Raw genomic sequence first — 23,485 nt, forward strand, 5'->3', positions numbered from 1 at the left:
ATATTTTTTTTTTTCTAGCTATACCACATCTGAGTTGTTCCCAAGTTCTATTTAAAGCAATTTAATAGTCTTTTCTTGTTTCTCTGTAATGCTTGTATCTTTGCAGTTATTTTTTTCAGAGTTCGAGTCTGTTTTGAAAACAGCTATGGGGAGGGCGGGTGTGCATTCATGCATGTACCTTACCTGTTGGAAGAGGCCACCATTTGCATGCTGTTTTGGGACTTACATTTTGCCCCAGGTTGACCCTGAAGTGTCAAACTTTTGAGTCAGTGATGTCAGAACCTAGCTGATAATCCTTTTAGTAAAGGAAAATACTGTCCAATAGTTAAAGAGAGGAGAAGGCTGGATTTCTACACTTCACCTCAGTCTCATTGCAACTCCCAGTTTCAGGTTGGAATATCATGACTCTGTCAGTTCCTGTTGTCTCATTTTTAAATTGTAATTATGCTTGACTGTTTCATATGGTTATACTCTGAGGTGTTGTGTCACAGCTGACAGAAGTAGAGAAGATGCTGTATCAGGGATGTTGGCATATTCTGATGACCGGAGTACTGCTCAGGGAATCCAGATAATTCCTTCTTAGGCTTCTAGTTTGTGCAAAAGCCTGGAATTGACATTTTCCTTGCTTTTTGGGCATACCGCAGCCACATCTTTAATGTTTCTGCATATATACTTTAAGACCTTAATGAAAGATTAGTACCTTATAAAAAGAAAAGACTGTGTTTGCTACACTAATCAAAGCTGACCTTTCCTTCCTGGCAACAGTTGTAAGAGTTGTTGTAAAAGACAGGAGACAGCAGTTCATAAGTCCTAGCCTGTAGGCACATGCTGAAAAAGAGAAGGTAGTTGCACTGGTACATGGGTGGGACTGAGTTTCCCCAGTCCCATACATCAAACCCTTGAGCAAATGGAAAAATAGGGGTACATCTTTACATCACTGTGTGTGATACCTGTTTTTCAGAGCTAGGGGGAACATGTATGGTTAAATAGGTATTCAGCACTTCAGAGACGGAACTTGGCTTGTTATCCAAATCACTGGTTGTTAATATTTGCGTTTTTTAATTTGCCATCGTTTTCTGAGTCACTTTTCTGTACGTGTGTAAGGAATTGTGAGGCTCACATTTGAGTGTGTATTTATCTTTGCAGGCAATGACAGTGTGAAGTTTGCAAATGCCATATATGGTTTATTTTTAATAAATACTGACTTTTAAGTGCATGTTCTGAAACGTTTTCATGAACTTTTTTTCATAAAATAGACTAAGAATAAAAACATTTTGGACTGGAATTGGTCAGAAAAGCCATTAGTGTATCAGCTGTGAAGTGAAAAACAACCAAGCCAGAACCCATTTTGCAATATGTATGGTTGTTTTGAGTGCTGTAGGTGTCTTATCACCCCTTTCTATGAGGAGACCTCAAGTTCTGGAATATAAAATTTTAGGGCTATTTTCTTTTTTTTTTTAATGGGAAAAAGAAAAAACAGCATTACTGAAAAAAACAACAAAAAATTTACATTATTTCCAGACTCTGTGAACTTCTGGTAGTTCTGGTCTTCAGTTAATATAGTAGAGAATTCAGTTTGGCTGGTTTCCAGTGACTCAAATGATCAACATCTATGCCAGCAGTCTCTTTCTCACTTAAGTTGCAAGTCTTATGCTGAGGGTATAATGCTTGCCACATTTCCCTGTGCAAGCAGTATACTGTCAGTTCTCATTGTGTTGTGAAGTGTTTCAGGATTCCTTGAATATGGAAGACACTATGTAATTTCTTTTCCATCTGAGCAAATAAAAGCTGTTTTAAAAAATGAAGTAATACATTCCTCATCATAGTAAATGCAGTAATATGAACTTTTGCTCAAATAAACAACCTTATCTGATGTTTTATGTTGTCAAATTGCAATACTTTTGTATAAAAAGTTAGTTAGCAGTTATTTTACCTTGCCAAAAATATTTTATGTGGTGCTAAGTAAAGATGTAGTGCTTTCTTTATTGAGATATTTAAACACACATGTTTTCTGGGAATAAAAAGTGAATTGTTGTTTAACAGAATGCACATCAAGAGGATCTCAACAACAAGAAATGCAGTTCTGAGCTGCTTTGGTTAAGTTTACAGCCACTGGAAACCAGAAAAGTTGGTGTAATTTTTACACCAGTTGACTACAAAAGAGTAGCTTCCCTTATTTTGATCAGGTAAGCCAAGTTTCATTTGTAAGTGAGACTCAAACAAATCAGTGAGAAAATGAATTTGCCCAATCTTGAAACAAAGACAAATGGTCAGAATTTGAAAGTCAGAACACCTCCAGTTTAATAAAAAGTGCTTAAAGGGTCTTTGTGCCTTATGTCTTAGTCATTAAAAAAGAGAGCCATTTTTTCTTGATATGTGGTTGTTTATAAAATGCATGTGTGTATATATATATATCAGTGGTTTCTAAAATGCATATGAGTATACTGAGGCAATTTGGAGTTAAGAGAGCAACACATTGGGTGGCTTGGCTGTTTTCAACTTAACTCTGTAATTACAGGATTTAAGTATCCAGGGGGTCTGATGTGCATTGGTTGTATCTGCAGGAAAAGAGTTTTTGGAAGAACCAACCATTTTTACTGAGTAGCACTGAAGGAAGCTTGTTCCTTCACTACGTGAAATTCACTGATGTCTGGTTCCAGAGTGATCCTGTCCGTATTTAGGGAAAACCTATCCAGGTGTGACCAGTGATTCTGTTACTGAAACACTGTTGTCTTGGTTTGGCACCTAGATAGCAAAGCCATGATTTGCAAACTTCATTTATGTTTTAGTGGCTGATTGCTTGATCTTTTTTTAATATTATGGCAGAAACAACTTGACTGTTCTGGATGTGGTCAACGTAGAAGGTTTTGGAGCCAAAGAACTGCTTAAAGTAGGGGGAAGATTACCTGGTGCAGGAGGATCTCTTCGATTCAAGGTGCCAGAAGCTACACTGATGGACTGCAGACAACGTGAGTAAGAAGAAACAGGTCTCTGATTCTGTAGCTGGCTGTGTTACTCCATAGTGGTACTGATGCAGTACAGTAATGGTAACTAAATGGAACGTTGAAATAGAAAAGCTGAAGAGGTTGGTCATGAGAGCTGTAGATTCTGTTTTCTCAAAACACTGACTGAGGATAGTTACAAATTCTAGAAATACACTACTGAAAAACAGTTTGTATTAAAATGTTGGTCACATCTGAATTTTTTATTACATTGAAAGTAAAAAAGGCAGTTTATTTATAAACATAAGAAAATATTTTAAGCACTGTAAAATAATTATTCTTTTTTTTTTTTTCTTTTAAGAACTGAAAGACAGCAAGCAAATTCTGTCCATTACGAAGAACTTCAAAGTGGAGAATATTGGGCCTCTTCCTATAACAATTTCATCAATGAAAATCAATGGTTACAGTTGCCAAGGATATGGATTTGAAGTGTTAGACTGTCAGGAATTTTTCCTGGCTCAGAACTCATCACGAGAGATCAGCATTGTGTAAGCACTGACAATTTTGCTGACAAATTAACCTAAGTGAAAATTTGAAATAATTAATTTCAGTAACAGACACTCCAGTAGTGCACTCACACACAAAATTTGGTGAGCTTTGAATATAAATTGCCTAAGCATTTCCCTTTTTCAGTAAGGGTAATATTAAAAAATTCAGAATGTAACAATGTTTCTTTATAAGACTTTGGTGTTTTTAAAAAGCATCATGCATGCTTTTACCAAAGCATTATGAAGTAATAAATTAAAAAAAAAGATTTGTCACAGTACAAGAGTACAAAATGCTTTGCCACTGGCTTTTTAAAAATTTGTTTGTTGTTCTCTAGCTTGTTCCAGTAGCCTGACCAGAATCTAGTCATGTTCTCCTAACATTGCACTGAGCCTAAAATTGATTCTTTTTAAAATCCTGTTGAGTGAAAGTCATGATTTAAGCGTAGAGTTAATATTAGTATTACAGTAACTGTGGTTTCATATACAACAAGTATCACCCTACTAAATAGAAAGGCAATTAATTCATATCTTCTAGCAGTACCCATGGCAGTCAAATAGAATAATGGCATGGGTCAGGGAAATAAGTGGAAGAAGAGATAAATCCAGTGTCATCTGCTTTCCATATCTTTCCAGCCTTCTTCTTAGTAGATCAAGGGAGGTTCTCCTCCCCCTCTATTCTGCCTTGGTGAGGCTGCATCTGGAATATTGTGTCCAGTTCTCAGCCCCTCCGTTCAGGAAGGACAGGGAACTGCTTGAAAGAGTCCAGCACAGAGCCACAGAGATGATGGAGTGGAACATCTCCCTTATGAGGAAAGGCTGAGGGAGCTGGGTCTCTTTAGCTTGGAGAAGAGGAGACTGAGCGGTGACCTCATCAATGTTTACAAATATGTTAAGGGCAAGTGTCAGGAGGATGGAGCCAGGCTTTTTTCAGTGATGTCCAGTGATAGGACAAGGGGCAGTGGGTGCAAACTGGAGCACAGGAGGTTCCATGTAAACATCAGAAAAACCTTCTTTACTGTGAGAGTGACAGAGCACTGGAACAGGCTGCCCAGAGAGGTTGTGAAGTCTTCTTCACTGGAGACATTCAAAACCCGCCTGGACACGTTCCTGTGTGATGTGCTCTAGGTGATCCTGCTCTGGCAGGGGGGTTGGACTAGATGATCTTTCGAGGTCCCTTCCAACCCCTAGGATTCTGTGATTCCATGATTCTTGACTTACTGTAGTACCTGGCCCTTTCTGAAGTAGTGCTGTCTGTGCGCTTGACAGCTGTCCTTTTGGTAAACTGTGGTTTTGTTTAATGTGGGTTGATAGTGTGCACCCCCTTGAGAAAATGAGTCACAGCAACGACTGTTGTGAAGAGTCACAATAAAAACAACTTTTACTGCTTGAAGATGACCTCCAAGTCTTACCTCTGTTAGGTGCTACTGCCATCTGTGTAGTCTACGCATATGGTGGTCACTATTTATTTGTCTTTTTCTTTTTTTCTTATTAAATCAGAAGTTAGTTTGGGTTTTTTTGGTACCAGTGTCACTTCAGAAAATGAAATTCAGCCCAGCAATGGAAAAATAACACCTGCTCTGTCTGCTTTTCCTGACAGATTCACTCCTGACTTTACGTCTTCATGGGTAATTAGGGAGCTTACGCTGGTGACTGCTGCTGATTTGGAGTTCCACTTCACGCTCAATGTGACTCTTCCTCACCATCTCTTGCCACTGTGTGCAGATGTGGTGCCAGGACCAAGCTGGGAGGAGTCCTTCTGGAGGCTCACTGTCCTCTTTGTAAGGTAATGCTTTCAGGGCCCCTGCACCAGTTTGAAAGGGACACACCAGTGAAAGACCAGCGAACACCTTTGGCTTGTGGTAGATTTATAGTGTTGATAGCACCTAAATTTTTCACTGCATCTGTCTCCTGAGAGCCCTGGCAGCTGGCTGTGACAACTTAAGTATGATCCAGTAGCTGGTGATGGAGTTGTCAAACATTTCTTGCTACTACTCCTCATGAACTTCCATGTTAAGTCTGCAAAGGAGAAAGAGCTAGGGTACCCCCACAGTGGATACACTCCTTGCTAGAGACTTTCTACCCCTGCAGTAGAGACGCATATCTAACAATGTCACAAATAGAATTGAGTGAACTGGTAGATTAATTATTTTTGGAAAATTAAAATGCATTTTATTTATAAAGTTTCAGACAACCAGGTGAAGACCTGCTTTTCCTTCTGCTTCTTTCCTTCTTTCACTTGTTAAAAAATATTCATGATTGTTGTTAATCTTCTGCTAGGCACACTGCTAAACAGGCTACCCCAGAGACGTAATTTGGCTTATGTTAGCTGACTCACTGCTCACACATGACTTATGAGACAACAATTAAGGGCTCTGCTCTTCTGCATATTCTTTTTTTGTCTTCCTTTACTAACCTTTCATACTTTGTAGTGTGAACTGAACATTTTGTTTGTCACAGATGATGTCCAGTGCTTCCACCACATGAGCCCTTAATTCCTACATTCAGTACTAACAAGCAGTGCATGTGAATGTCATGGTGATACGTGTATGTGCTGGTGCACACCTAACTGAGATCCTGATGCACACTGGTTCTGCTTCCATTGTCGCTTTGACACTGAAAATAGTCAGAGCACAAAGGAAGCAACAATAACCATGTTACACAGTTCTAGATGCAACAGAAACACCACAGGGATCTGAATAATCAGGAGATTCTCATTCTTTTTTCCTGCTGACAGAATTCTTACTGCATGGTTAAGAAGGTGGCTTGAAGAATTACAAAGGTTTTTGTTCTGATCATTTTATATTTGGTGCAATTAATACACCAGAGAGAAAGAGAGGATATATTGCAGCTTCAGTTTTAGTTCAGAAGTCCGGTGGCATTTGTAGCCCATATTACGCCAGCATTTTCTTTAGGAAAAGAAAGAGATAATATTAAATAAGTATCAAAATAATGACATACCTATAATGAATGAATAGAAGGTAGTCAGAAGACGTAACTATCATACTATGATACATTGCCATTGTGTCGTAGTGAGGCTTACTTCTAACTGATCTTCAAGTATTAGCTTTAGAATCCATTGGAATGGCTTTTTTTTTCCTTGTAAAGCTTTTTTTGTTGAGAGAAAAACTAGCAAGACCTGTAAGTAAAGAAGAAAAATGAAAGACTGTTACAATTAATATTTATTTTAAACTGTATTTTGAGTTTTCCATCTATTGTCTTAGAATTTAATAACAAAATATTTGAAAAGTGCATATTGTTATAAGTTTTTTAACTGTTTTACTGAATACACCTGAAAATTGTAGACACCAGTATCTTGTATTTTCTTTGGCAGTTTGTCCCTGCTTGGAGTGATTCTGATAGCCTTCCAGCAAGCCCAGTATATTCTAGGAGAGTTTATGAAATCAAGACAGAGGCCAAATCCTAGTTCTTCACCGCAGCAGAACAGCAACTCTGTTGACATAATCAGCTCGGATTCCTACAAGTAAAAATACTTCTTTCTTCTGAATTGCCTTTTCTTGTACTGTTTATCTCGAGTGATGCTTTCTGTTTGTATTTTGATATTGCTGTGAGCTGGTTTAGAGGAGTGTTCCAGGCAACCTCTTTAGAGAGCTTTCAGTGTTGTGGTATATATTCACCTCCACAAAATAGAAATTGAGGAACTCAAGAGTCTATTCATAATGTATATTGTCAGTAGTACACAGGGTAAAAATGGTTGGGATAGAAGTAAAGGATATGCCATGTGCTGCAGCCATGGAAAGAATGGAAAATACTTCTGTGGTCCTCAAGTCTGACCTCCTTGGGTGGTCATATAGGCACTTACTGAAGCATTTTAAGTGTTTTTGAATTCTGGGCACATACTTAGTCTTGCTCAACTCCCACTGAAATAAGAATGTGCTTAGCTGGTATGATGAATTGAAGACTTTATGCAGTTTCACAGCTTGTGAATATGTCCCCCTTTCTTTCTTACATAAATATCCCATAAAACAATTCATGATAGCTTAATAGATAAAAACAAATCTCAAATACTTTTTTTTTTTTTCTTTCTCCAGAGGAAGCTGCAAGACATTTATGGATTCTTATAGTTCCTCAGATAAAGGTAAAGGGAAGGGCTTCCTGGCTGTAGGTGCTTCTTCCAGTCGAAGTCAGAATGCAGCCAAGAGGAGTCCTGCGACCTACAGCCACTCTCAGAAGAAACACAAATGTTCAGTTTACTACAGTAAGCAGAAGCCAAACACAGTAGCTGGCAGTTCCATTGCAACTACTGATGAGAAACAAAATCAGATTGCAGAGAACCAAATCTCAGCACCAAAAGAGGACATTTGCACTGATGTTGTCAGTGAGAACTGGGTAACTCTAAAATATGCAAATGGCATAAATGTTAACAAGAATTTTACTCTTCCAGAAAACTTTCTGGGTAAAGAAGAAAGTGCACTGAAGAATACAGTTCTCATTAAAAATACTTCTTCAGAGTGTGATCTGAAGGAAGATCTTCAAACATGTATGTTTCCTAAGGAAACTAACCTTAAAACTTCAGAAAATGTAACTGAGCTCAAAGAACAGGAGTTCTGTCCTGTAAAGTTGTCCAAGAAACTACCTGAAAGTCACTTGTCCAGAAATTCATCTCAGCAACAGCCAGAACTGCAAGAAAATTCTAGGAAAAGTAGTGGTAATTTTTTTTTTTTTCAGTTTCTGTCAGTTGAAATTACTGGGTGAAATCTTCTGTGTTCACTGTGATCAGGATTTTGTCTTTTGTGTAGCACAAGGAGTTGTGGTATTTCTAATGTGTTCATCATGATTTATCTGTTTACATTCCTAAGGAAATAGCTTGCATTAGAAGTTGTTTCATAAATCATAAATTTGCCTTGGTTTACAGATTTCAAACTTGTGCTGTAGCATTTTAATGGTTAAAATAATTGATGTCATAGATCTGCTTACAAATCACAAATTGCCCTTGTCAAATATTCAGAAACATCCCAGTCTGCGATTTTCAGGTCCACTGAAAATCTGATGCCTGATTTTTAGAGTCGCCAAGCAAGCACATTCAGTACTGGATATTCAGAATTCCTTTGAAAAAAACACCTGAAACAACAAAAGCTGACATCAAAATATTGTGAAGCTTTTTTTTAGGAGTCTGCAGCAACATTTCTTTTACTAACTGCATAGCTATATTTTTTATCTTGGAGTTTGTTTGTTTGTTTGTTTTAACTGTGGTACTAAGCTGCCTGGGAAGTTGTACCTTCACAATTCAGGATTTTAAGTGCAGCCCGAGAGTAGGGTAGGAGAATGTGGCCTCTGGAAGCTTGGCTTTACTTAGGCACTTAGCAAAATAATCGCATGCTGAAGACTGGCATTTGCTGTAGCTGTGGCAGAGTTTATTGAGTGAGTGAGCCATCACTGGGGGATTTTGGGCCCTGCTGTGGGTGTAGTTGTTACTCTGGTCTTGCTGGTTGCTTCCTGTTTTGTTGCTACCTGTGAGATATGGTGGGTACATCTGTGCCATCTCAGGGGTAGGCAGGATAATTTCACTCATATGTACAAAGTACTTTGAAATTCTCCATGTGCTCCTGAACAGCAGAGTGTTATCTATTCTTTGCTTTGAATTAGAAAATCAGCTTGAAGAAAAAAAAATCAGTAATTATGTCTTAACTGTATTTATGTGCACTGGGAAGTAACTTTGAGTACAAGCTGTGGAAATTAAGGCTACATGTAAACTAGTGGGGAGATACAAGACATACTTTCATTGACAAAATACTCATCTTGAGAGAGTGTTTCAGGAGTCCTGACAGGAACTTGCATTTAGTGGTAATCTGTTGTGTTGTCTATTAGCAGTTGTGGTTTTCTGCACTGTCAAGGATGGGAGTGTTTCTGTGTTTCAAGAAGTTTGGTGGGATAAATGAAGTCTGTGTTTCAAGAAGTTTGGTGGGATAAATGAAGTCTAAAACGTACCATGTTGCAGTGTTTGTAGCTTGATTATAGTTACAGACCTCTTTTTCTGCAAACAGGGAGTCTTCAAGACCTCAGGTACTTGAATCAGGTATGCTGGAGAGCACTGGCAGCGTCCCTTGCTTGGTGTCTCCCCTGGTATTTCATTCACATGGGCTGCTTTTACAGTCACTGTGACTGGCAGCTCCAGAGGGGAGAGGTTTAGCTGGCTTAGAGCTGACATGCTGTAATTGGTTGGTAGGCAGGAAACTGTAAAAATGTTTGGGTGTGCCTTTCGTATTTGAGAAGACCAGTTCAATGCAATAAGCAACAACATTTCTCACTAAGAGCTGCTAAGAGTCTTGGTAGCAGATCACTGTGGATGCATTGCAAATATCTGAGATATCTGGAACTGATCACAGCTGAAGTTAATTCTGTCCTGTCCAGAGGGTCCAGGTGAAGGACTGTGGCTCGACTGGGCAACTCTGCTAGTTGTTGAGGCAGGCTTCCTCTCATTTTCTTCCTTTCTTGGCTTTTGTTACAGAAGAATAGTTCTTCCTCTTCTTCCTCACAAGCCTCTCAAGAAAATGAACTTTTAATGTGGAACCCATCCTCAAGAAAGGATGACTTCCGTTTGTCTTCACAGGGAATGTGAGGGTACTTCAGAGATGTAAAACCCACAAATAAAGGCTGTGCTTTTTTTGATCTACCCATTTTTGAAAAGTTGTCTCCCCACCAAGCTTGTAGGGTTTTTTCTTCTTTGTTTTTTTACACAGTATTCTTTGTCTTCAGATTCTATCTTATAGACCAACAGCTCAAATTCAGATGGAGATGACCAGGACTTGGGTGATTTATGCATGTGCTAGGAGTGCTGTGCTCATGAGCATGAATCAATACAGCGCTACTTTTTGCTACTGCTGTAAGAGTTTTTATATACAGCATTAGCTTTTGATTTAGAAATTTTCAGCATTATCAGCCTAGAGGTTAGTCTTCCAGTGTTTTGGAAAGCAGCACAAGTCTATTTTTAAAGAAAGGTAGAGGGTATTGTGGTTATGATTGGGAGCCATTCTCATCCCAAGCAAACTGACGATACTGTTTAATTGTAGGGAATACCCAGCAAGTGCCTCTCAGGAATGAAACAGAAAACTGTGAGACTTTAAAGAAGCAGATCAACCTAAAACCCTCCATGGAGAAAAAGATAAATAAAGGACCTAAGGAAGAGACTCCATGCTGTGCAAAGGAGGAGATTAGTTCTTCTGAGGTTTGTATTGTGATCTTTCCCCTTTTCAAATTTGACATGAAAATTTTGTTATTTTTATATATATACACATACAGGTGTATATGTAGGGACTAATACATCCAGTCACAGATCTGCAGCATTGTAAATCAGATGAATGAGGCAGTATGAAGACATGCTGTCTCAAATTCATTGCATATTAATGCTGCTTTATAGATGGATGAACAGATTTGGGTAAAAATTGGAACACCCCTTATATCATGATGTTTGCCATATCACAGCCAGAGAAATTCTTTGTTATTGTCAGAGCAGACACATACTTACTGGAATCTAATGCCAGCTGTCATGGGAATATCAGCCTTCATTTGCAGACCTGATCTCCAAATACAGGGCTTTGCATTGGAAATTTACATTTGAGAAAACAGCAGGCAGAAACCCCATAACAGATTGGGAAGCTGCTGAGAAGGGTCATTCTTCACCTCTGGTTTCTGAGCACAGTAAACACAGCAGACTGTACCTTTCGCTACAGGCAGCATAAAACACTTGGAGCTTCATCAGGTAATAGGTAAACCAAAACATTTGGATTTTGTGTCCTGTTTAATGGATGGGAATCCCGTGGAGAAAGGGTGTAAGGAGTAATTGCTTATCATGCTCAAGGAATATGTATCAGAAGAGACAGGGTCTAGTCTTGTTTTGGGGACTGTTTTGTTGTTACAAACTACTTTCTGTTTGACTCTGATGGTGCTCTGTTTGTTACTTGAATTTTTAAAAATTACTTTTATTTGTTGGTTAACTTACCCCATAATTTCCTCAGTTGTAATTCAAATGAATGCTTTCCCCCACCCCTCCAGCTGCTGAGGAAAGGGAGGATTTATTGCTGCTGAACTTGCACACAAATTGATCATAAATCTGGCAGATGTTTTTTGGTTTTAGCACATTGGGAATTTTATTGACTGCTTTCCTTTTTCTCCCCCTATTTTTTTATTTCCCTGGAAGTCAGAGCTAGATGCTGAGAGGGGGAAAATGCTAACACTGGGAATTCAGAAATTTCTCCCTCATCATCTGTTGATGTCTTGAAGGACAGGGTCTTGGAAAGGCTGGTCAGATTGATGGTGCTGGATAGAGGATGTGCTGTGGAAAAGCACTAAATCATAAAGTAACTATGCATTTGGGTCATGTAGTTTTGTCCAGAGAAATTTAGCTAGAAAAATCCAATGGAGTTCATTTACTGAGGTAACGTCATTTTATAATGTATGTATTGTCTCAGCTCATATTTTTACCTTTAGCAAGAAGATGCCTATAGGAAGAAGAAACCTCAGGAGAAGAAGGAAGGAAATGTACCAAATATGAATTGGAATAGAAATAGAACATCTAGAAAAAATAAGAAGAAGAATGTTAATATATCTACAAGGTATGTATTGTCTCACTAAATCATGAAGAAATCCAGAGTTGCTGTACTGTTTCCACAGGTTTTGCATAGTACATTAGGCAGGTTTGCTTTATCTATTTAAGTAAACACATTTTAATCCTGGCCTGAGCCTTTATTTTTAGGAATGTGCAGTATTAAGTATATATGTAAATCTGCATGTATATAGACACACTTCATTCTGCAGAGCAGTGGTCACTTTTATAGCCTGGAGTTTGCTGTCTCTGAAGGCTGGATGATTGGCTTCCTTTCCATTGTGTATTGTGTGGATAAAATCCAGTTGTGCATTCTCTTTAGTGAAAAAAGGAAAACAAAATAGTTGAAATTATGCCACCTTTGGGAGAATTATCTGCTATATTGAGTAGCAGGAATGTTGTCTTTTAGTAGTTTTGAAAGAGAGAGAGAGAAACGTGCACAAAAGCAACAGTGGCTTGCCTTTTGGCTGTAATGATTGAAAAGATCAGAGCAGCATGAGGCTCTGAGAGAACACCTTGGGAAGTTAGGAGTTTTTTTCTCCCTGAGGTTCATTTAAATGCATTTCTAAAGTTAGCTGTAAACCACTCTCAGTTATTTTTTCATAGTTTTAAAATTTAAATTATTTGGATTGTGTTAAAAAATACCAGTTATAAACTGCTGCTGGAATGGAAACACGAGGAGAAAATCCTCGTCCTTTGCCTTCCCCAGACCTTTGAATTAAGGTCACGATCCTAAAAAGCCTTACCAGACTTACTTATTATTGCAAGTGGCTCTGTTGAGGTCAGTGGACTTAACAGGGAGATTGTAAATCTGAAGGGGCTGTTATAACTCATTATAAACAAATTACTATTCGTTATGTAGGAAGTCAGCACTTCTTTGCAGCGTGCACACCTTTGTGGGTAAGAAGGATAAAAAAAATGGAATTTTGGATTCCAAAATTTGGTGTTTCTTCCTTGAGTGGATTCAGGAGTTATTTTCTCAATTAAGATGTTACAATTTCCTTCCTGTAGAAACTTGAGAGCTGGATTTTATTCCTTTTCACTTAATACTCTCTGATTATGATATTGGATCCACATAGTTCAGTTTTACTAGCAAAAGCTTTATAATACTTCAGATGATGGTTTTATTCTAGTTAGAATTATGCCAATGAAATAGGCGTAGAGCACATTTTTCTGTGTATCTAGGTCTTCATACAGTGCTAGACTGCTTCTCACCGTAACATCTGATTGCCTTCTGCAAGTGCATTAGAGAATGGAGTTAGACATACACACATTGTTTTGCTTCTCCCCCTGAGAAGTTAGTAGTCTGTGTAGTGGGCTATTGCACTTTGGAAAAGGCTTCCTAGTTTTCTGTAAAGTTGGGGAGTAAGACTCCTAAACCTATTCCTTGTCCCCCATCCTGCCTTGATTGCCGTGTGAGTTGAAGTGTTTAATGCCTGAGAAGGAAGGATGCTGCTGACATGTAAAATGCAACATTTCTTTGGGTGTGGTTGTCTTAGGGTCCCTGAGCAGAGCGAGTTGAAGCACTTGTGCAGTGAATTTGAAAGGTCGGATCTGAGAGCGAATATTGGAATAAGAGCCTGGTGTCCTCAGGGTAATGGGGAAAACTGTAAAGCAGACCAAAAATCTGGGAGCTTGTCAATACAGGGAGAAACAGGTATGCAATCTTCATTTTTTTAAGTGGGGGAAGAAATTTAAAGTGTTTTTTGTGGCTGTAGAGCTGTATTCCTTCCTTGAGAGACTCGTGCTTCTGTCTCTTGCAAGCCCTGATGCAAAGACGGCAGAATTGGCAGGATGCAGAGCCTGAAATAATACCTGCACACTTCTGAAGAGCTCTGCATGCTTTCTCTGTGGGGTTGGTTGGTGTTGCAAATGAGAACATTAATCAGTCTGAAGCCATAATACATCAGTCCACAGTGAGGGACTGACAGTCTGCTTGTGTGTTCCAATTAAAGCCACTGTTAATTGAAGCAGCTGTAGTATGAAGGCCACCTTTGGAATAGACAGGTCATTTCTAAAAAACACCATTAGCTTGGGTACCTGCTTCCTGCCTTTCTGATTTTAATGAGTTGTTCCTCCTGACTTTTGGGAAGAGGAGGGCTGAAGAAGGTATCGATGTTTATAGGATTGTCCTTTGCCTCTCTGATGAGTTTAATAGAAAGGAGAATCTATCGTTTATTAATTCATTACTTGCAACATTTGCTATTGCTTTTAGCATGTGTGTTTCTACATCCAGTATATGTTTAATATATTAACTACAGGTTTCAAAGAGCAGTATGGCCTTCCTGTTTCAAACTATTGCCTTTAACTGCACTGTACCCTGGCTTGCATTCGTTGCACTGGGGATGTTGTGTAGGTTCTAAGTTCGTGGTAGGGGCTGCAACATTTACCTTGAAGCTACCAGTAAATATTATTTTCTCTCCTGTTGTCAAGAAATTCGGAGTATCCATGTAAATTCATGTTTTAGGTGAACCTTCACTGAATATTCAGCTGAAAGACTTCCTTAAGTGCTTTGTGTTATTTTTTCAACTTCTTTAGAAAACTTTTACCAACGATCCAGAAAGAAGTGTTTGGATAAGTTTTGTTCTGATTCAAGTTCAGATTGTGGAAGTTCATCGGGAAGCGTTCGTGCCAGTCGTGGGAGCTGGGGTAGCTGGAGCAGTACCAGCAGTTCGGATGGAGATAAAAAGCCCATGATTACTGCCAGGCATTTTCTTCCATCCAGTAAGTTCTGCAAATACAATCTCTACACCATAGAGGGCAGAGTTTCAGCCTTCCTTCTGAATAGAAAGGGGTACCGTGGCTTGGGTCATGTAACTTATAGGTGAGAGCACCTCCCAGAAACACCAGGAGAGATTTAAATTGGGTCTTGAAAAAAACCCAGAAGTTTTGTGGGGATGGAGATGAGCTGTCAGGGCTACAGACCAAGTGTCAGACTGCTCTGAGGAAGCTGCACAAAGATGAAAGAACTGAGGGTCCCTAGTCAAAGCAAACTTCTTCCTTTGAATTCATGTTACATCACATTATTCTAATAAAAATCCAGTCTTTTTGTTAGAGTTATTTAAGAGTGCACAAATAAGGAGTGTGTGAGGCAGTTCAGATCTGAGGATGCTGGGATTGGATGGCAGTATTTAAGGCTTAAGTAGCCAGGAGACCTGAGCCTATTGAATATATGAGAAATGGGAACTGTGGTTCATTGCTGCAGTTTTTTGAATGCCTAAGTATCATTAAAATAGTTGAAAGCCTAAACCCTGTCACCTCCATCACTATCCAGATTGATGTGTTTTGAAGAAAGTGCTGAAGTGATACAAGTAAAACCAGCTTTGAGTAACTGAAAAAAGCTGTTCAGAATAATTTTAAAATGTGCATCTACTTACATGTGTGTTTGTGTATGTATAAAACTTCGCATTACCAAAATATATATACTGTGTGATGTATCTGAAAATATATATAGTATGTGATGTATCTGGACCTGTGATCTAATAGATGATTCTGTGCACATGAATTTTCTGTTCGAATTGTAATGCCTCTTGAAAAAAAGAAGAAAATAAGTTGTTTCGAATTCAAAATTAACTTAGTAGTAACAAGGAACCTCTCTCCATCAAGAGTCTGGTAATCACTTTGAAGTCGTAAAATACATTTAATACCGTGAGGAGGTAGATAGCTTTGGAAGGAAGGAAGGAAGCTTTGGAATACATGCAGTTAGTGATACTCCAGTCTAAGAGAAAACTTGGTTGACACTATTGATGTGTCTATTTGTGTGTATGTGTATTCTGTGCATACTTCTTTTTTAGGTTCTTTGATTTTCACACCCATTCTTTTCTTTAGGAGAGAATATTTCACAAAATGATTTTCCATCTGAAACTCCTATCACTTTAAATCTGTCTCATAACATCTGCAATACCAGGTAAAAAATTTGAATCTACACCTGTAAGACATTAAAGAAACACCACCAACTTGAAATCTTTTCTCATTTTGATAAATTATACCTACCTGTTTTCTTGGCATTTTTTGTGATCATCTAAGTGCACTTTCTGATCTGAAGAGGAAGAATCTTCTTCAGTAGGTGAAAAGACATGCAAAATGGATTATGCTGGGGAAATATGTTAAATTCTTCCAAATGTAAGGTAGAACTGGGGGGAAAGGATATTGTTTTTTCCCCCTCTCATTTCTTCAGGATCTTAGCAACTTACTACGTTTCCATTAGCACTTATATTAAAGTAATAATGTTTTTTTTTTTAAAAAGTGGGAGTGAGACTTTCAAGTTGATGTTATTCTTTTAATGGAAATAATAAATAATGTTCTCCTAGGATACATTGCATGAAACGTGATTTCCCCCTCCTCCCCCAGATTCTTTTCTACCTCTTTACTGTAGTAGAGATAGCATCTACAATTTTTATTACTGTGAGTCCTCACTTTACTTCTCATTCATGACTCTGTTCTTACTAGCAGAAATAATTTAATCCTTTTCCTCTGGGATTCTGGTGCTTGAAAATGTTCCCTTTCCACACATACTGACTAACTTCTCTGGTGGGATTTTACAAATATGAAATTTATGTTCACATATGCCTCTGTGTCTTCATGCACACAAGTGTAAAGTTGTCTGAGAGTTGCTTGGAGCATTGAAACATTGAGAGATCCTAGTCATCTTCACAGACTATAGCTTGTTTTCCAGTTTTAAAGAAGAGCTGTTGAATTAGTTTGTAGATTGATACTTGGATCATAAAAGTGGGGTAACAAAGATGTATTATTAAATTTGTATGAGTGAAAAGTGGCTGACTTTTAATTGGGAAAAAATGCTGTTAAAAATTGCACAGGGGTAATTGAGAATAAGAAAAATCAGGAAACAGAGTGGGAGAGCAATTGCAACTATGATGTTGATTAGAATATTTTTTTACATTTCTGTATTTCCTTTGAAAGACTTTGGTTTATGAAACAAAGTAGTGCCTAGACTTAAGAAATGAAATTTTCTTTTCATTTAGCAGAGACATGAACAGTATCCCCCAGTATCCTGAAACCTTATGTCCCAGTTTCAGTGACATAGCTGCAGATCCTGACAAAAATAAAGGTCAGTTAATAACTGAAGCTGTTTTTTGCACACTTTATCGAGCAGTTTCAGTGATGTTGCTAATAACACTTGTATGCACCAACTTGATAGACATATTGTTATTAGAACTTGACTTCTAAACAAGTTATGAACCAAGTTACCAAATGAAAGTTTATAGCCTTGACATTTTTTGCTGTCTCTTCTCTGTGTGAAGACAGCATTTAGCTTTCAACTCATGTTTTAGATATTCTTTGTTTTTTCATCCTCTTGCCTTGCATAGATCTATGTCCAAAATTAATGCAGTTGGGAGATTTAAGAGCATTGGTTTCTGTGTTAAAATGAAGCTTGGCATCAAATAAAATAAAACCATTTTTCTCTCTACATTTCCACAGCTGGGACTTGATCTCTTTCAAGTGGTAACAGTTGAGGTTGGGTTAAGCTGTTAAAACTCTTTGAGTTTTCATTGGTTTTATCTCAAAGGGAAGTAATATTAACTTGTTGAGTGGGATTCATGAAAGGAACAGGTCTACATGGTGAGGTGGAGTTTGAAAGCTGGTTTAGATACATGGTTCTTCGGGCAGCAGAACTGCCTGTTTATGACTGTCCCTTCTGTTGCTGGTTTAACCTGTTGCTGGTAGGATGAAAATGCTGATTAAACTTTTTCCATGGTAGCAATATTCATTATATCTGTCCTGTGAAATAGAGCTAACTTTGCAACTGTTGTCTTACAGAGACAGCTAATTTACAATTTTTCCTTTCTCCAGCTCCCTGTTCTAACAGAATTGATATGAACCAAGTATCTGTGGGCAGTCAGAGCACTCAGTCCATAGAGAGTGGCACAATGGTTATTTGCCCTAGGGACTAAATAGAACCATAACAGGTTCACATACTGGCTGGATATGCTTGGCTCTAGTCTGTTAAAAACCCAACTCTGTTCCTGTGCAGTTGGAATTCAGAGATGATTACTGACTGATGGTGGGGGTGAGGGAGATGCTGGTGGCCATCACATCCCTGCCATCTGTCCTGCTGTGTGGTGTTAGAAGCTGATGACTTTAGGACTTCCTACTCTCTATAGGAATTTCTTGCCCTTTTTGTTGAATTCCAGCTTCTCAGTTCAGGTTTTTTTGTATATATCAAGATTTGTTTAAAGATGAAAATTCATGGGAAAAAAAAAAAAAAAAAGCATTGTTTAGTAACTCTGGACTTTTATCTAGCATACAGTCCTTATTGTGGATCTGATAATAAAGTGTCATTCTAATATTCAGAGCTTGTGAAGCCTCCTTCTTGTTCTGCATTTCACTCCCTTTTCCCTTTTTAGGTCTTTATCCAACAGGAGACTTGTGGCCTGCCCCGCCAGTCTGCCTGACAAATAGTTTAAACTACAACCTTGAGAATAATATACCATGCATGATCCAAGAAACGCCCTCTGTCCACAACAGGTAAGTTATGTTTTATGTAAACAGTATGGATGACGCTTTGTTCAGGTTTCTGTGATGCAGAGGACTGCACTTCTTATAATATTTGTAAGGTAGGTAATAGTTAAAGTAAAATTCTTGCTGTCACTTCAATCTTAGTTCTGGTTGTTTATGCTCTTCCATTGGTATATCATGATTAATTTTGCTAAGAAAAAATCACTGGTGTTCCTGCTTGTATGTAGATACTCCAGAACTTCTTTCAAATGTAATTAAATACTTTTTAGAAAGCTTTTAATTTCTCCCTTTTCTTTTGCATGACCAGGCAGAGGGCCTAGCTTTTAGATTTGTTTTCCTCTTGCTGAACATATAGCTTCTGTATATCATGGGTTGGGTTATGCAGTGTGTACTCATGTTAAATGGCACAAACAGACGTTGTTAAATAAATGCAAATAGTCCACTTGGAAGGTGGTGTGGGGATAAAAGTTGGTCTGTTTGAGGTTCTGTGTAGATTTGGGTTGATCTTCCTGTAGCAGTGAGCTTGCGTAACTCTGGTAATTCAGACTTTCCACAGCACAAATAGCAATGAAAGATACACCACAAACTAGTGAGAAGTACTACTCTGCCACCACATAGTAGTGAAATACAGCCAGTTTTTCAGGTCATATCCTGTCATCTGAAATGACAGAGTGATAATGCAGACATCCCCAAGTGATGGCCTCGTGATTCCAGCCAGCCTGCTAATCTCCATTCTAACTTTTTCAAAAAACTGTAGCCCTAATGATTAGGAGCAATGGCCAGTGGTCTGTCCTGCTCTTAAGTCAGGTGAAATACATGCTGATTTGAAACAAATTCTGTATTATGCTACTTTGCTTTCATGTACCCGTCTCAATTTAGACTTCATGTGCAAAAATTAATGTAATCATATTCTTATGTAGTAGTGATAACTTATGATAACTTCTTGCCTGAACAGTAAAACGGAATTAACACAATTTGATGTGAGATCCTTTTACATGCCTACCTTGTCTGGGTTGGGTCCAGATTTGGACTTCTGCAAGTGCTCAGCATAGCAGGACTTGATTAACTTCTGACACACCTTAAAGGATTGCCCTTGAAAAGTTTTCTTGAAATTCTGAAATTCTATTAATTAAAACAAGTTTAATCCCTACAGATTAAAGTGTAAAATATAAACAGCACTTCAGCACGTGTGGTAGGGAAAGTAGAAATCTCCATTCAAATGCTTGAGAATGCATTACATTTTCTTCTATTTCAAATCACATTATTTCACTTTATATCTACAATTTCCATGGTTGTGGGAAAGAAGTACAATTGCTTTCTTTTTAGAGAGGAAGAATTTGAACCCAGTTGGGATAGCTGTCATTCCAGGTTGTTCATCTTACCAGAGGAAAAAGCTCAGTGAAAGAAACACTGTTATGAGGTAGTGGCACAGAGTAGATACTCGCACAAATAGGGAGTGGAATGTGAAAAGCCTCATCGTCAGTTACAGGCATTTTGCATCCAGCAGCTTTACATTAAATAAGTATTTCTAAATAATTTTCAGAAGTTCTGCAAATTGTTTCTGACAGCAGATTTTTTTTTTTTTATTACAACAGCTTCATTGACTGGAATGCAGCTTGTGACAGCCAGTGTTCCAGCATGTACTGTCCACTAGAGATGAATGAATATGGTGCTTTCCCAGAAGGTAAGATTAAATAAAGCTTATGAATTATCACTGAGTGAGGTTTTTTTTTCTCACCTTTTGTAGAAGAAAACACTAAGCTGGTCTGTAAACATCTGGGCGTTCATTGCTTAAGTGGACTTTACAGTTTCCAGCTGACTGGATGCTCTGTAGCAGTAAATAATGTCTGCATGTGGTGAATGAGAAGACTTGTCTTCATATGGTGTTATTAAGCCTGAAAAGCCAGTGTACAGGACTCTGTCTGAGAGGGAATAGAGAGAAATGCTCATGACCACAGTATTACACAAATCTTTTTGCACAGTTCTCTTTGTTTCCCCTCTGGCATGCTTCTGCCTTCCAGCGTGTGAAACAGAAGGCCTCTTGTGACCAATTACCTTTTCAGGCTAGAGTTTCTTGGCTTGGGAAGCACACTGGCAGTAACTGAGAATTCTTTAGCATTACCTAAGCAATAATTAAAGGTCAGGCTACAGTATCACAGGCAGCACGGTGATCCCTTGGGTGCTCAGAGCTGAGGCATGTTGGCAGTGAAGCCTCGGTAGGCTCTGCCATGCGTGTTCTGTGGCTAATAAAGACTCTGTTCTCCAGTAGAGAGATTGCCAAGTCTTTATCCTGCCCTCCTGATAGCAATTTGTTAGTGAGTCCCTAATATTGAGTTGGTAATCTTGTTAACAGAAATTGTTACACTTTGCTGCTGTGCTGCCCTGAAGGTGCCTGAAGTCACTGAAGGCTTGGGTCAGCTCCAGCCTGGATCCCTCCACAAAGATTGAATGTTCCTCCACAGAAATGTTAGTAGCGTTTATAGTGCAAAAGCCTTACATTGTCTTCCTGCTCTTATGAACTGCAGAAAACATGAACTACCCCAGTGGCTTCCCAGGTACTGCAGCAGTGCAGAATACAGCCTTCATTGACCAGAGCTGTCCTTCTACCTGGAATGCACCTCCCAACATGCCACCTACCTGGGAGCCTGCTAGTTACATCAACTCCACAGTGAGTGTTGTCACTGCGAGGCACTGCTTTCATGTGCCTCTAAAATGCCTTCCCAGTGCATTCTGGCATTTCCTCTACCTGTTGTTTCCGTGTTCTTAATGAATCCTGTAAGTAGCTTGATGTATGTATTTTATCCTGGGATTGGTAGCATGGCTTTTTCCCAGTTGTTGGTCAAGGTTGTTACTTGACCTCATCCGTGAAATTTTAAGACACAGCCTTTTGCCTGAAAATTGACTAAAATCATCTTACGTATGGAAAAACATTTTGGACTTGCATAGCCTACTGAGACTTTTTACCATCAAAATCAACCTTTCCAGATGAGGGTAAAACACAAAAAGTGCTAACAGCAAAACCCAAAGAGATGTGGAAATTGTAGAGCTGAATGGATAGCTGCTCTCAGTGACTTTGACAGGGTTTTTTTGCTAGGAAATCCAAGTGATTTAAGCTGGATTTGTGCAGATTTCTGAATGCTGAGTTTGACCTGTTACATGTTTTGTAGCCATGTTTTGTCATCCTGTAGTGCGGTGTACTGACTTCAGTTCAAGGTGGTCTTTAATTGTAACCACCTTCTTTTCTGCTCGTATTTCAAAATCTCTTTTAGAATTTTTTTTTAAATTTACAATAGAATTATTTTGAATGAAACTAATGAAATAAAGCAAGAATTATTTCCAACTGCAAAAGTGAAATTTCTGCTGTGTTGAAAAGTGGCAAAACTGGTAGAAGCCTGTTTCCTAAAATAAATGTGGCTTTATTTCATATTTTATTCAGGAATGCCAGGAAACACAGAAGGTAGATATTGGAAAATACATTAGATAATCCAGTTCATTTCCCTGGCAAGCTTTCCCCCACAATACATTTCAGTGTTTCATTCAGTTTTAAAAGTCCCAAGACTTCCATGACCTTCTCAGAGAGACTTCCTCACAGACTAACACATCTCACCCTCCAGGAGGTTCTTTATAAGCTTTCGAAATTTTCTAACTAAATTCCCTAGCTCCCAATTACAGTCTCTTTTCCATGCTGAATATCCCCCTCTTCTCCCGGCAGAGTGCATAGTCTTTCAGTACCAACATACCAACCTTGTTTTGTCGTTTCTTAAGCGTCCTTCTCTTTCAATACATTCATGGTGCTCTTCACATGTCTTCCATTTTTCCCTAATTTTTCTTAACAGCCTGACCCAAATGGAATATTGTGTTCCTGTTACAGTAATATTGATCCCATGCAGGGAGAAGCTCATATGGCTTCATTTAGCCAAGTGCCTTTGCGCGTGCACACGAACACACTAATGCTGCTGTACTATTTTCAGCAGCCATATTGCTCTATAAACTTGTATTCAGTTTTCTACTTGTGTGTTTTTATAAGTTTTCTGCACAAATGCTGCTTCCTCCCTTTTAGTTCTACATTTCCATGTTTTCTTTGGCAAATGGTCCATCCTGCAGTTCCTCATGATATTTTTATCTTGCCCTACAGCCCTACCTCTCAAGCACCCGAAGCTTGTCTCCGATGTCTGGACTTTTTGGTTCCATCTGGGCGCCTCAGAGTGATGTTTATGAAAGCTGCTGCCCCGTCAGTGCCACAACCCCACACTCGACTCATGTGGAGAATCAGGCAGTTATGTGTAAGCAGGAATACTACCCGAGGTTTAACCCCTTCCGTGCCTACATGAACTTGGACATATGGACCTCAGCAGCCAATCGAAATGCAAATTTCCCACTTTCGAGGGACTCGGGTTACTGTGGAAACGTGTGAAAGAAATTGGATTTAAAAATCTGAATAAAGATGCTTGCAGTTTTGATTACTAGAGTAAGCTGGTTGTTGAATAGATTACAATGTTGGTGGATATTTTGGCACTTTTATATTGAAAATAAATTTTTTTTACTGAAGTCTGAGCATTCAGTGCATTTTAAAAAACCAGTCTATTCAGAGCACTGTTATTGTCAGGTGAAGGCTACAAATTTAAAACTCAGTTTTTTTCAAGGATAAAGACAGTATTAAATTCTTAAAAGCATCCATGAACCTGTACTGCACGTTTCTTCTGATGTTTACATTCTGTGGTATAAACTAGGAGTGGTTTTGCATTTCAAGGTACGCGCCTGTAGGTAATGGCATGTGTACTAAACAGTAACACTGGAGACCTACCTGTTGACGTAGATCAGATTTTCCAAGTGGTGCCATTTCTACTGCTCACATAGTTATTTGTGGGTGTAAACTTCTGGCAATATAAAAAAGGCTGAATTGTGGCTTGTTGATCTGGCTTCAAAATGCAAGCTTTCATGTGACGATGTTATGCTTG

The 23,485-nt window shown here is 38.6% G+C and overlaps 1 protein-coding gene across 5 annotated transcripts in view; it reads left to right on the forward strand.

The window, feature by feature from the left end:
* TMEM131L (transmembrane 131 like) overlaps positions 1-23,075 on the forward strand; it is an 82,348-nt gene extending 59,273 nt beyond the window's left edge. For 2 of the 5 annotated variants that reach the window (XM_051620063.1, XM_051620064.1), the window contains exons 20-35: positions 2,044-2,186; positions 2,827-2,969; positions 3,304-3,490; positions 5,088-5,273; positions 6,822-6,971; positions 7,540-8,156; positions 10,519-10,673; positions 11,936-12,060; positions 13,550-13,707; positions 14,589-14,774; positions 15,879-15,957; positions 17,033-17,118; positions 18,416-18,536; positions 20,123-20,211; positions 21,053-21,195; positions 22,663-23,075. In XM_051620063.1, the coding sequence (XP_051476023.1) occupies positions 2,044-2,186; positions 2,827-2,969; positions 3,304-3,490; positions 5,088-5,273; positions 6,822-6,971; positions 7,540-8,156; positions 10,519-10,673; positions 11,936-12,060; positions 13,550-13,707; positions 14,589-14,774; positions 15,879-15,957; positions 17,033-17,118; positions 18,416-18,536; positions 20,123-20,211; positions 21,053-21,195; positions 22,663-22,941 (2,847 nt within the window). In that variant the 3' untranslated portion in view covers positions 22,942-23,075. Of the gene's footprint in view, positions 1-2,043; positions 2,187-2,826; positions 2,970-3,303; positions 3,491-5,087; positions 5,274-6,821; positions 6,972-7,539; positions 8,157-10,518; positions 10,674-11,935; positions 12,061-13,549; positions 13,708-14,588; positions 14,775-15,878; positions 15,958-17,032; positions 17,119-18,415; positions 18,537-20,122; positions 20,212-21,052; positions 21,196-22,662 lie in introns of those variants that run through there. The other 3 variants (XM_051620065.1, XR_007889543.1, XM_051620066.1) reach the window with 3 other exon arrangements.
* The last annotated feature ends 410 nt before the right edge of the window (positions 23,076-23,485 follow it).

Source organism: Apus apus, chromosome 4, assembly GCF_020740795.1.
Source record: "Apus apus isolate bApuApu2 chromosome 4, bApuApu2.pri.cur, whole genome shotgun sequence".
Classification (NCBI taxonomy): domain Eukaryota; kingdom Metazoa; phylum Chordata; class Aves; order Apodiformes; family Apodidae; genus Apus; species Apus apus.